Raw genomic sequence first — 12,689 nt, forward strand, 5'->3', positions numbered from 1 at the left:
CATGAAACTATGTGGCCTTAGTTACAGTAAAGGTGCGACATAGGAGACAACTATTTGCTTTCCCTTTCTTGTTTGTATGATAGTATGAATGAATGAATATTTTAAAGTTTTGAACTATTTATTGTACAAAGCAGTCAGTGTCAACAAAGTGTGTTTTGGTGTGTTAGCTATTTTTGATAATAATTAGCTGATTATTCAAAAATGAAAATAATGGTTTCAACCATAATCAGCAAGGAATGTAAAAAATTTAATCAAGATGTCACTAATATTTTATAATATATAAATATATACTTTTCAAACAAATTGTGTTCCTATAAATTTGACATGTTTTATTTTTGGTCTTGTCTTAGTTTTATTACTGAGCAGAACCAGTTTGAGTAAACAATTGGTTTTGCATAGTCTGCATGGATCATCTCACCAGATATTAGCTGAATCTTGAAATCTTCTAGTGTAGTAATCATTTTTCTATTTGGTGACCTCCCTGATGTCTCAACATGATAGACAATGTATAACTTAGTTTTAAAATGCCACATCCCAGCACATGTTTTCTCTGTAGACAAGGAAGAACTTGTCCAAACTTTTACTTTTCATAGAAACTCAAAGACATCATTGGCTTTACCATAATGGGGTAAAGCAGGGTTCTACTTCTCATACAAATCTGTGTATATACATACTTTCAATAGGGACTTGGGAAAGCAAATGTGCATCAGCTTTTGGTTGACTCATGTCTTTTGGGACATGAGCTAGAGCGTGCAAGTCAAATTTATTGTGTGTGAATGAGATTTTACTGTATTTTGGCAAATCGAGCGAATACTCTGTTCTGAAACTGTTGATAAAGGTCAGTGTAGAAAACATATATTCTTGTTTTCTATCAGCTCTGATACCGCTAGTTAAAATCACAAACAACAGCTCAGATAAGCTGCTGCCAACTAGTATTAGTTCCACAACTTAATATGGTGACAGGCTAAAATGAAACTTGTTGGGTGTAAAAGAAAGTTTGTAATCTAGATCATGATCCAAGTTAAAAAGATTGCAACTGGATTTTTTTATCCAGACCTTGCATCCTTACAAAGAATGATTTGTAAAGATAGTTGTGGCCCATAAGGTACATTTGCCTTTCACTAAATTGTTTAGGGTTTATGAAGGTAAGAAAGCTAGATTCGCTTTTTTCTCGCACAGTTTCTAGAAAGTCTGAACCCATTTTGCAATGGTTTGTTGTTTAGTTTGTCATTCAGATTCTCACTTGTGTTGAGCTGTAAAAGTTTTAAAAGATGTAAGCAGAAATTCAGTGCTTGTTTCACAGAATTCTGAATGCATTTAATGAGGAAATGACAAAGTACAGCTGTGACGTGTTTGTATATTAATATTCTTTGTAATACGTTATACATTCTTTGTGTCATTTTCATCGAAGATGGTGTCACTCAGTTCAGTCAGACAGTCAATAACTGGGATGAAATGTTTCTACCAGCATGCACTGCCAAACACAAGGTCAAGAGTAGGGTGTTCAACCAGTGAAAAGAGTCCTTTATGGGCTCTGCTGACTTATGCATTCCAATAGGTCCAGCACACTTGCTGCTGTGACGCAAGAGGTTTGACTTTGGGGTCATCATTAGAACAGTTCCACTTCCCAGAATCTTGAAAAAGCTCTCTGTGCTCTGTGGAATATCCTAGGTTGAATGATGCACTCTCTCACTAATGGCATACACATATTTACAGCTATAGTGAAAAGCCATTGGTTCTTCCTGTTGGTGCATAATATGTCCCAGTACAGAATACTGTTACGTCTTTGTTCTTGCCTACGTGCTTACAGGATGGGAGTGACGTGTAGCTTATTACAGCAAAGATCAGAGAGCTCTGGTAATGCAAGTTCACCAACTTGCTGATAATGACAGCTAAAGTGCAGCATTTGCACTTTAGCTGTATTCTAAGCCTGAAAATGGGCAAATACTACCCGTAACCTTTTAGTAAATTACTATCATTCTTTAAAACTTTCTTTTTCCTAAAATAATGATATTTACATCTTTTGTTTATTGGTTATTAAGTCTTTGGATTCAAGTACTGTAACATATATAAATGCTGTGAATGTAGATTAAATCTATCAGATTGTTCAGTAAGTATTTAGCAGTAAATACCAAGCCAAATATCAGTGGAACTACCCACGCCTGCCATCGCTAGGCTTAGCTTTGGACTTCAGTTTGTGTAACACATGCGCTTTTTGTCTTCTGCTGCCTTGTGGCCAGGCCTCTGCCATGTCAGACACTAGTTCTGGGTTCACAGGACCTGCCTTACCAGTGTTTCTAAATGTGACAGCCCCTACAAGAATCTTGCTGTGTGAAGAAACATTAGAAATAATTCTCACAGTGAGCACCATCTTCCCTCTATTTCTCTGCTTGAATTTCTGCTACATTTTCCCTCTCTGAAGCACATTTCACTTGGTGTCTCTGCCAGTTCTCATGAGCAGTTGAAGAGAATGCCCTCTTTTCTTTAGCTTGTTACAGAAGTAGATATACTCTATGTATCTATAATCTAAAGCATTGGGAACTCTTCATTTTTCTCCAAGGAAATATATCCTTTGCTATATTTAAGCGAAATTTTAGCCCAATACAGTTACACTTGGAAAGACCCTTGATGTCACTGAAAAATTAAATCTGTCATCTCACCTCTGACACAGAGAGCATACGTTTAAATGCGCTGTATGTTTTATTGGTGCATTGATGGTTGTTTTGTATATGATGTACGCAATCTTTTTTTCTATGGAGTATTCTTGATTCAGAAGGGAACGTAAACAACCAGACAAAGACAGTATGTTGGCTATGCTTCAGCACTGGGCAAAACCAGTTTTTTTTTTAAGAAGAGTCACATCATCATAATGTGTTTTATAGGCTGATTGTTAAAATTGATGCATACTGCTATTGCATATATTTTATACAAGTATGTCATTTAGATCAATATGTGATCTGAAAGAAGACCTAAAACACACTATATACATAACTCATAAGACCGTTCAGGCACAGAAAGCAGTTGTCACACACATCTTCAGTTAGTATTGCAGTTTTATCTTTCATAAACCCTGGGAATTGAGCTCACAAATTAGGAGCAAATTTTCAAGACATAGGAATAATAAATAAGCAGTTTAAACTAGTCGTCAGAACCACACTGATTGACACACACACACACACACACACACACACACACACAAATAAAAGGGTGTTAAGGAACGGAAGACTTAAACTTCAGAATGAAAAATACTTTGTTAATCCCTGAGGGGAAATTCCTTAGTAAGAGCAATTGATACAGGCAGCATACAGCTTGGCACATGCTAAAGGTGCTTGTGGTTATTTGTCAATGTATGCTTACAAGTGTAGTTCTTATTGTAGTTTTAGGAGGACACTGATCAAGCCTCAGCCTAAATAACTCTCGCTACAGTATTTAGCAGTAGAACATATGATTTCAAAGACAGTATTGTGCTTTGTGTGACATTATAGTATACTGATGAGGTAACCCAAGAAAGGTGAGTCACATAAGATGGAGCTGAGTATTTTTTCCATGTTGGCTCATCCAATGATGACACTGTGGTTGACACTGCTTTCCTGAGCCAAAAACAACAAAGTGTTTTTTTTTTTTGCAATAAGTCCTGATTCAAATGAAGAAAGTATTTAAACAAGGTCAGGACAGTTGAAACCTAATACAATCTGAGGCACTGCACCAACACCAGGCAGTCAAATCAAAGGAAATGTTGATACCTGAGCCACTAGTGAAAGTTTTTTTTTTTCTTTTTTTTTTTAGTGGGCTTTTTTTTATTAGATTATTTCACCATGTTAAGTTTTGTGATTGAGCTGTCATCAAAAAGATCTTTCCCACACATCACTAGCAATCCCTGGTTGCACAACAAGGCCCAACATCACACCCTCTCTTTTCCATCTCATTAGTCTACACACCTTTCTTTTGACGCAGCTGCTGCCTCACCCTACCTGTCAGCAGCAACTGTCCATCATATAGCTTAGATTTTAGGCCATTAGTGCAACATCAATGACAACCTACAGCAAGCACATTGGCACAGTAGTGTCTTCTGTGTTATGGATTCCCAAGGCACTCTGATGCTTGGTAGCAACTTATTACGGCAAAGTTGAGTTTTTGAAATGGGGATAAAAGCTTGTGTCTTAACAAAGAAGGAACAGGTTTCTGTTTTTTTTTTTTTTTTTTTTTCTTTTGCCAAAACTATATATTATACTATACTATTTTTTTGTTTCACGTGTAAAGAAAAGTTTGTATTCAAAACATTAGTACAGTTACACTAAACCCCAAGACATGTTCTGGTGTTGATCTGTTTAAAGAAAAGTCATTGTCCTAGCTGTACCTGGTGTCTGTCTGACATATGTGTATAACTGTATGGCGTATATATATATATAACATAGTGCATGACATTTTCAATAGTTCTGCACTGTTTTGTTTTCTGTTGTGTTCCACAGATGTTTTGAGGTATGTTTTGGATGCGCCACTCAAGGACAGTCACACCCGATTGGCCTATGCCATACCGTATTGCCAACAATAAATTGTTACAAACCCCCCCTGAAGACTAAATGCTAATGTGAGTTGTGGCCAAAAACATATTGTTGTGGTAAACTATGTTGCCACAAGAAATGTAAAATAAAGTTTAAAGTGTGTATAACCTACCACTAAGAACTACTGTTAGAACTACCTGTAAGCACCATGGATCCGAGAGAAATGCAATTTCAGTTCCCTGTATGTATGTACTGTACATGTGGAAGAACTGACAATAAAGCTTGACTTGACTTGACTTGACTAATGACAAGCCACCTAGCACTGATGGTGTTTACATACTAAGCCTAAGTAACCAGGGTACTGAGAGAAACCAGGTTAACTGACAGCGCAGTGAGAGAACGGCTGATAAATACAACATCCCGATCTCCACATAGGACTTCTGAAGCTCTGTGTAGTGGCTGCAGGATTCTTAGTTAAATCCCTGACCAAGGCTCTTTTTTCCAGATACTCATTTTGATCGGAAAGCCAGCTCTGTGCAGTCCTGGTGATTCCAGACATCTTCCATTTCACTATTATTTCACTGGAAACATTTAAAGCTTTAAAATGGTTTTATGGTCTTACACTGATCGACACCTCTCCACAGTTTTATTGTCCTGTTCTACAGATTTCAATGCATGGGATTTGTCCTAAAGAGGAGTCCTAACCTGACTAGTGTGAACTTTGGAATAATATCTACGCAGGTGTGTTTCTTTCTAAACCAGCCCCGTTCAATTCAGTTTGTCACAGGTCGACTCAAAATTAGGTCTAGGCACATTTGAAGGAAAATTAAAAGAAACAGACGTGCCTGAATGCTGTTTAAAGTGTGACAGCAAAGAGTCTAGTTTTTTGGGGGGAAAAACAGCAAATAGGCTTACTATTGTCAGACAGCATCTTGCAGTTAGGCCACACAAAACATGGGACAAAAAACTTTTGTTTAACTATCCGGTTACAATATGAGCCACATGTGTTCAGTGATAACATGACTGTATACTGGAGAAGATTAAGTCTCTGAATGTCTGTCAGTGATCTTAAAGGTGCACTTTAAGACTTAAATTGACTGAGCTCTATTCAGTTTAAGACTTAAGTATTTAAAGTTAAATGTCACTGCTTCTTGTGTCATTTCAGGATTCCCTTCAAGATTGGACAACCAAAAAAGCAGATTGTCTCTAAAACTGTAAGTCACCTGTACATATACAATAAATTCACTCATCACAGAAAATGCAATAAATCTAGATGGTGTAGAGTTTTAAAAAAATTTTTAAGGTTTAGGTATAGTCTTAAATTCACTATAAATAATAGCCTAGATAAAGCCATCAGTGTGATACAGCTAAATTACTTATTGGATGTCAATTTGTCTAAGCCATTCAAAGGGGCAGAGGTGGTTACCTTGAAGTGACAGTGAGTGGGTGTTCTCTTTGCTGGGGAAAACCACATCCACTGTAATGGTCTGTGGCCTAGCAGTGACTGTCAGACTTGGTTTCCAGCTTCCTGTGCCATCCTAAGCAAAAACCAGGGAGTGGGTTAGAAGCACCCCAGTTAAATGATCCACTAGTCACAGTGTCAACTACCTCCCTGTTGTTTCAGCCACTGTGTTTAAATCTAGGAGCCCACAGAACCACAAGACAGGAACACATGAGGCCTCTGTAACCAGCTTGAAATGTTTTAAAGAAATGCTTGGACAAGCTACCTTAGTATTTCACCTGCTTTTCAACTGCTGGGAACCATGTCCAGCTGTATTGTCGCTCTTTTTTTGTGTTCCAAAAGTATTTGAAAACTACATAAACTAGATATTGATATGAAATGGTGGAGTGAACAAACATGACACTTTGTAGTGTAAGAATTTATCTGCAGTATTCAGACTGCAACGAGCAGTGGCTTTTGCTGAAATAATACATTAATTTAAAACGTGTGAACGTTTTTTTTTTTTTTTTAAATCCTTTAAATTTGTCTAATCATTCTTAAGATGATGTGGAAATGTCAAAAAAAACCAACCAAAAACCATTTGTTCTTAAATGAGTTCCTGACCTAGAGTTTAAAAGATTTTGTTGTGTTCATGCCTAACATTTAACAATTAAAATGAATTCAAGTTTATTTATAATTTATTTTTAATTGATTAGAACAGATTGCATGAAATGTGTATGCATATATTTTTTTTTAGGTTGAAAGAGACTTCGAGCGAGAATATGAAAAACTGCAAAAGTAAGTATTGGTGCATATCTCATATAGAACTTTTCATATTCCCAAAAGTAGTCAGTTCCCCTTGTGCCAGCAAAAAAATCATAGTGTGATCATTCTTGTCAGAATAAACATTCACTTTTGACGAAATGCTCATTATTGATTTAATTCTCAGCTTATGCTACGGAGAAATAAGTAATAGTCAAATACAACTTTTTTAAAGAAGAATTACTTTTAACTATATTGAATTATATGTTTAAATTGGTCCATTATGGGGTAATAATTCTCCCTTTTATTTCTTGGTATATTCCTTTAATTGTGTCAGTGAGAGCTTAGAATATAAAGTAAATACAGGGCATTTCAGACCCCTTTCAACATTTTTCAATTATGTTATGTTGCAGCCTGATACTACAATTGTTAAAATTCTTTTTTTCCCTCATTCATCTACAATCAGTACCCCATAATGACAAATAAAAACTGACTTTTAGAAGAGCTTGTTAAAAAAAAAAAAACTTATACATAAGTATTCAGACCCTTTACTCAGTACTTTGTTGAACCACATTTGGCAGCAATTACAGACTCAAGCCTTTTTGGCTATGAAGCAACAAGCTTTGCACACCTGTATTGGGTGATTTGTGCCATTCTTCTTTGCACATCCTCTCAATCTCAGTCAAGTTGAATGAGGAACGTCTGCGACCGTTGTGGACAGCCATTTTGAGGTCTCTCTAGAGAGGTTCATTAGGGTTCAAGTCAGGGCTGTGGCTGAGCCACTCTAGGACATTCACATTGTCCTTAAGCCTCTCCTGTCCTGTGTTGTCTTGGCCCAGTCTAAAGTTCTGAGCACTGCGGAAGAGGTTTTCATTAAGGATTTCTCTGTACTTTATGCCATTCAGCTTTCCCTCAACCCTGACCAGTCTCACAGTCTCTGCTGCTGAAAAACACCTCCATAGCATTATGCTGCCATCACCATGCTTCACTGTAGGGCATGGCATTCAGGAGGTGATGAACAGTGCATGGTTTCCTCTATAGATAATTAAATTGTAGCCAGACAGTTCAATGTTGGTTTCATCAAACCAGAGAATCTTGTTCCTCACAGTCCGAGAGTCCTTCAGGTGCTTTTTTTTTTCCTTTTATGTGTTTGGACTGAGGAAAGGCTTCTATCTAGCCACTCTGCCATAAAGCCAAGATCCGTGTAGGGCTGCAATGATGGTTGTACTTCTGAAAATTCTTCTCATCTCCACAAAAGATCTCTGGGGCTCAGTAGGAGTGACCATTGGGTTCTTGGTCATCTTTCTTACTAAGGCTCTTCTCCCCTGATTGCTCAGTTGGCCGAGTGGCCAGCTCTTGGAAGAGTCCTGGTTGTGCCAAACTTCTTCCTTTTGAGAATTATGGGGGCCACTGTGCTCTTGGGAACCTGCAGTGGAACAGATTTGTTTTTGTAGCCTTCCCTAGATCAGTGCTTTGCACTAATCTTGTCTCCAAGCCCTGCAGGCATTACTAATGTTGTATGCATTGTCAGCTGTGAGGCCTTCTGTAGAAATCTGTGTGCCCTCTATTTCCAATCAGTTTAATTTACCGTAGGTGGACTCCAATCAAAGTGTAGAAACCTCTCATCAACAATAAAGAAAAATGACCTGGGCACCTGAGCTAAATTTTAATTATTATTGCAAAGGGTCCTTAAGTACTTAGACCAATGTGAAATTTCAGTTTTCCTTTTTAATAAATTAAAGACATTTTTAAAATTCTGTTTTTACTTTGACATTATTGGGTACTGAGTGTAGATTAATGAGAAAAGAATGAATTTAAACTATATCGAGCAGCAACATAAGAAAATTGAAAGCAGTAAAAGGGGTCTGAAAACTTTCTGAATGCACTGTTCCAGGCAAACTGTTATAAAGTTGGAGATCTGGAAACACTGGGACTTTTTAAAAAATGAAATATGTTAATATAAAAGGAGATTGTTGTTGTACATTATACAGATACTGCATTATTTTGTTTGATTTAGCATGTTGACAAAGCACTCTGAGAAACTCACACTTTTCTTCTTGTATAAAACGGTTTCTTTGTCCCACACAATTGCTAGTCCCTGCTGCGTTTGGTCACTTATTTTCTCAACATTGAACTGTGAAAGGACCCACATTTGAGCTATGAAGGAGTCTGAAAGTAGAAATTGAGAAACAGCTTACTTTCTATAAGATATTCCTCTATTGAAGGTTGAGGGGAATAACATTTTTGCTGGGAATTAGCATCTCCCTGATTATCTCAACAAAAAGACAATAGGATTTATTTTAATTAGATTTTGGATCCTTGCAGAAAAGAGGCTCTGTGATAAATAGAAAAGTTTTTGATGCTCACGTTTTATTTCTTTCATCAACATAATCACAAATGAACACCAATTCTATGATTGTCGAAGACTTAATACAATCACCAGAAGTAAAAATCTGGCACTGCAAAAATTATGATTTTCGGGTTTTAGGATTCATTCCTAGGAAACTATATAATGAAGTACATATACATAATGCATCATTATGTATCTAAAATCATTAAAGGCTTAGGTTTTTCATTAATTTGCAGATATAAAAATAGCCATAATGTTAGTGTAAATTTAAAACACACAACTTAGAGTAACATGATATTAGTGTTTCTAAGAAACAAAGACGAGGGGTTTAGAGCACAACCCAAGACCTAAAAGATCAGGCCTTGTCTCACTGTTAGGCAAAGGTTATAGAAACTCCCTGAGGGCCCCACAGAATGAGTGGGAGCACCATTTTCCTCTTGGGCTTTGTTGAGTAGGAGGGTTTTTTTTTTAAAAAAAGGTGTGGTGCCAGTAGACCTTATAGATGACTCAGAGCAGCAGACATGCACAGACATTTAGGTTCTCCACCCTAGATATCCATATCAAGGCAAGATGCTCAATTTGTGGGCTAAATGTACTTGATAAAGCCCAGTTCTAGTTTTTGCATTTTGTCTGCCTTACTGATTATATTTTTGATTCTTATGGATTTGTTGTAATGAAAATTACAAGTAGAATTACAATGAGCAGCTGCATGCTTCTTATAGCCGAACACAGCCTGACAGTGCAACAATAGAGCAACTAATGGATAAATGTTTGAATTGTGTTCTCTTAAGTTTTATGATGTTGTTCTACATTTTACATTATTGGAATTGTCTAGTAAGCATACAATACAGTTTCATATTTAAGATACCTGTGATTAAACTGCTTTGCCTACATGCAGCTTTGCACATTATGGGCACTATCTTAAGCAGCTTCATGAGGTGTTTACCTGGAGTGATTTTTATGCCTTGTCAAAAGGCAGGATAGCAGTATCATCAGCAGAAGATGTCAAAGAATAACTGACAGTTATTGTAGGTAATATACCAAAACGATCTAGAGAATTAGATCTAGCATAAATGTTCCTTTGTCAGAAATTAGTTAAAGTTAAATGTTTAATTAGTTTATAATTGTCATTATGTTACTATAACCTTTTTAAACACTCCTTGATTTTGGTTACTTGTGATTGTAAAAGAACTTATTTACTAGCTCAATGGGTATTGTTATTATATTAGGTTTAGGGTTAAAGTTGCATTGGTATATATGCCCTTTCAATGGTGGGAATATTATTTAATGCACACTAGCTCAGTGTGCATTAAATATAATATTCATGAAAAGAAATTTAAATGTTATCTTCTTCTTGCCATTTCAAATAAGGGGATGCCATCTTTGCAACCAAAAGTATTTAATAGACCACGCCATCTGGTCACAATTTAAAATTAAGGTCACAATTATTAATAATAAAATTACTTTTAAATTCAGACTGACATAAACTGGTGCATTTCACAAAAGAAAGAGAGTAAGTAAGTAAATACATATAAACAATTAATCTTAGTGGAAGAAAATTGCCTGTATGCATACAGCATTATTTCAACAAAACTGTTTTTAATTGTGTGAGCGGTAAAATAATTTAATTTAGGTTTTTTGTCCCTTTAAATAAAGAGGAAAAAACTGTCAATTGCTACTTTAAGACATCAATATTTGTTAATCTGAAAAAGTGCACGTTCAAAAACCATCAGCTGTTCTAATTAAAATGGCCCCCAACCCCCAAATCAGCTAATCTAAACCTAAGTGAGAATGTTTATGATGAGAGGGACCATGAAAGAAAAGCAGCCAAAAAGGGCTAAAAAAATGACTGCTGTAAAAGCCATCATGGCGATTTACTACATAAAGGTGGTTAAAAGAACAGAAATAGTTTGCATACTTGATCAGAGCAGGTAGGTGCTGTGAAGAATCTAGAACTTAAAAAACATTTGCGTTGTTAAGCATGCTTTGCCTTAGGGTACAATTCCATAGGTGTCCTAAGTAATAAGCTACAAAATAACAAGAAAAAAATGAAAAAAACATTTTGTTCAAACTTTCAGCTTGACGATTTATACACCGATACATCTACAGTTAGCAAACATCGGCAATTGGCACAATAATTTTCTGTCTAGTTCTACGCTGACTGCATGAACTCACAAAACCAAGACCTGCAGCCACTATATGGCAGAATTAATTTTAATGACAATACCATACCAACTGAAACATGTAAGAAGGATGTGAAAAAAAATAATATTTGACGTGAATTGTTGTTATTAATGCATGCATGCCAGGTTAAATATGTAGTTTAAATACTGTAGTGGCCCAACGTAATATACCCAAACTAAAAAAAATAGTTTATATTATATAATATATTTACTCAAGTTACTCAATTCTTTGGTTTTAGTAGTGATTTAGTGAGCGACAGTGCCTGACCTGGTTCTCCTATAAATTTTATTTACCCAAATGGAAGAGGATGGTGTGAGAAATAAAACATGGTTTAATAGCTGTTCATTATTTTGTATCATACAAAAGGTTTTGTGTGAAAATCGTATAAAATATAGTAGTGTCCAGTTCTCAATAGCTGATATAGCTGGATAATTGTTACTGCACTGGCCGAACATTATTGGAGCAGCAGCTGTTCCACTAGGCCGCTCTATTAGCACCTTTTGGAAAGACACTCCAGGCCCAGCTGGCACTCATCCAAAATGGCTCTCTCACTGTCAGTGCTGACAGAGTAAGGAAGATGTTGTTGTGCAACACATTTTAAAGTATCAGGTACAGCACATTCTGGAACATGAGTTACACATGCACAAACAAGCGCTCCAAGAGCATGTATTGAGTGTACAAGCACTGGTCTCAGAGCATGCTAGTTTGTTTACATAGTAAGATGCTTTCACCCACTATCCTCCAACCAGATCTCCACGACTGGCAGGGTTTTACTGTTATTCTCCTCATCTCATGTTTATCTCCTTTCATTACTCTCAAGTGTTAACTGTGTCAGCCAATTTACAAGACACTATTTTAGTTTCAGTTTTTTTCACATGATGCCCTCCATTGATTCCACTGGCATTCAGAATTGCATTCAAAACAAAAATCTAGTTATGTAGCATAATTTCTAAATTGCTTCTACTTGCTGCCATCACCAAGACAGAAATGATTAAACCGAGTCACTGTTTCCAGATGTTTATAACAATTTAAGAATAACTTTTCTAGTTTGCAGATAGAACAGGTTTTTCAATATGATAGCTATGTAGAAATGTCTCTTAGGTCGGCTTTTCTCCCACTGTACAAAACAGAAAAACGACATGATTGTCTCTTCACAGAGTAACCTCAATTTCTCACAGCACATTAATTTTTTCAGGCCTACATATACATGAAAACTATTCGCTAGGCACGTTACAAAACAGATAGAGTTTAATTATTAGGTATTAGTTTAGAGAAAGGTTGACATGGCTTATAAGACCCACTTATATCTAATTGGTGAAAGGGATAGAAGAAGTTACTGTGGAGATTGTTCTGACAGATTTTTTTATTTTATGTGACGTGAACAATAAGATAAGGTTACATCATTTACTCCGAATGACATTTTTGGAACATCCTCCATATGCTCTGTGGC

The 12,689-nt window shown here is 36.3% G+C and overlaps 1 protein-coding gene across 5 annotated transcripts in view; it reads left to right on the plus strand.

Moving 5' to 3' along the window:
* The window catches only part of bin3 (bridging integrator 3), a 32,469-nt gene that overhangs the window by 3,264 nt on the left and 16,516 nt on the right, over positions 1-12,689 (plus strand). For 2 of the 5 annotated variants that reach the window (XM_067520414.1, XM_067520417.1), the window contains exons 2-3: positions 5,668-5,716; positions 6,701-6,741. In XM_067520414.1, the coding sequence (XP_067376515.1) occupies positions 5,668-5,716; positions 6,701-6,741 (90 nt within the window). Of the gene's footprint in view, positions 1-4,469; positions 4,589-5,667; positions 5,717-6,700; positions 6,742-12,689 lie in introns of all 5 variants that reach the window. The other 3 variants (XM_067520418.1, XM_067520419.1, XM_067520415.1) reach the window with 2 other exon arrangements.

This window comes from Channa argus, chromosome 11, assembly GCF_033026475.1.
Source record: "Channa argus isolate prfri chromosome 11, Channa argus male v1.0, whole genome shotgun sequence".
Lineage (NCBI taxonomy): Eukaryota > Metazoa > Chordata > Actinopteri > Anabantiformes > Channidae > Channa > Channa argus.